The 815-nt window shown below is 64.2% G+C and overlaps 1 protein-coding gene across 1 annotated transcript in view; it reads left to right on the plus strand.

The window, feature by feature from the left end:
- Nucleotides 1-129: 129 nt before the first annotated feature.
- Nucleotides 130-815, plus strand: part of LOC118452576 (inhibin beta C chain-like) — a 3107-nt gene continuing 2421 nt past the window's right edge. The window contains 1 exon segment of the mRNA XM_035897173.1: nucleotides 130-583. Coding sequence (XP_035753066.1) covers nucleotides 238-583 — 346 coding nt within the window. The 5' untranslated portion in view covers nucleotides 130-237.

Consider the following 815-nt stretch of genomic DNA (forward strand, 5'->3'; position numbering starts at 1 on the left):
CGTGCGGGATCACAGGGGCGTTTATCTCCCCCGGGGATCAGCCAATATTTGTGGCCACGTCAGGAGACCGAGCCCGTCCTCACTCCCTGCTCCCGCGGAGTCCAGCGCTGCTGTCCTCCCGCGGTGCTCCGCTCCCCGCGCCCCAGTGCTGTTGTCCCGGTTTGACTTCAGCTTATCGGACAGTCGGAGGAACACTATTTGCCGAGACCCCCAAGCTGTCACCTCCTGGCACTGGACATGACAGCCACGGTGGCTTTCCTGCTCCTGAGCCTTCTGAGGATGGCGGCTCCCAAGGGAGTGTGGTGCCCAGCCTGCGGGCTGGAGGCCCTGGCCCCCACCACGCAGCAGGACATCCTCATCGCGCTGGCAAAGCAGAGCATCCTCTCCAAGCTCCGCTTGCCAGACAGGCCCAACATCACCCAGCCCATGTCCAGGGGGGCCCTGCTGACCGCTCTCCGCAGGATGCGTGCGCAGCGCATGGACACGGCCGTCTCCCCGGGGATGCCCCGTGATGGCAGCATCCCACACCTGCGTCCTGGGACGGGTGTGCAAGAATATGAGATCTTGAGCTTTGCCGAGTCAGGTCTGTACAGACCCCGCATCCCATGGGCGTGATGGGATGGGCCCTGAGGTGGGGGGCATGGAGGGAAGGAAGGTCTTGCCTGGGTGGAAGGTGGCGAGAGGTTTCCTCCTCCGCACGGGCATTTCAAAAGCTCTGCGCAGGGGCGTCACACTCCTGCAAGCAATGCCAGACTATGCACTGGGCTGGTGGGCACACTGCTGCTGGAGGGACTGGCAGGCAGAGGCTCCATATC

This window comes from Egretta garzetta, unplaced genomic scaffold (assembly GCF_000687185.1).
Source record: "Egretta garzetta isolate BGI_Z169 unplaced genomic scaffold, ASM68718v1 scaffold157, whole genome shotgun sequence".
Classification (NCBI taxonomy): domain Eukaryota; kingdom Metazoa; phylum Chordata; class Aves; order Pelecaniformes; family Ardeidae; genus Egretta; species Egretta garzetta.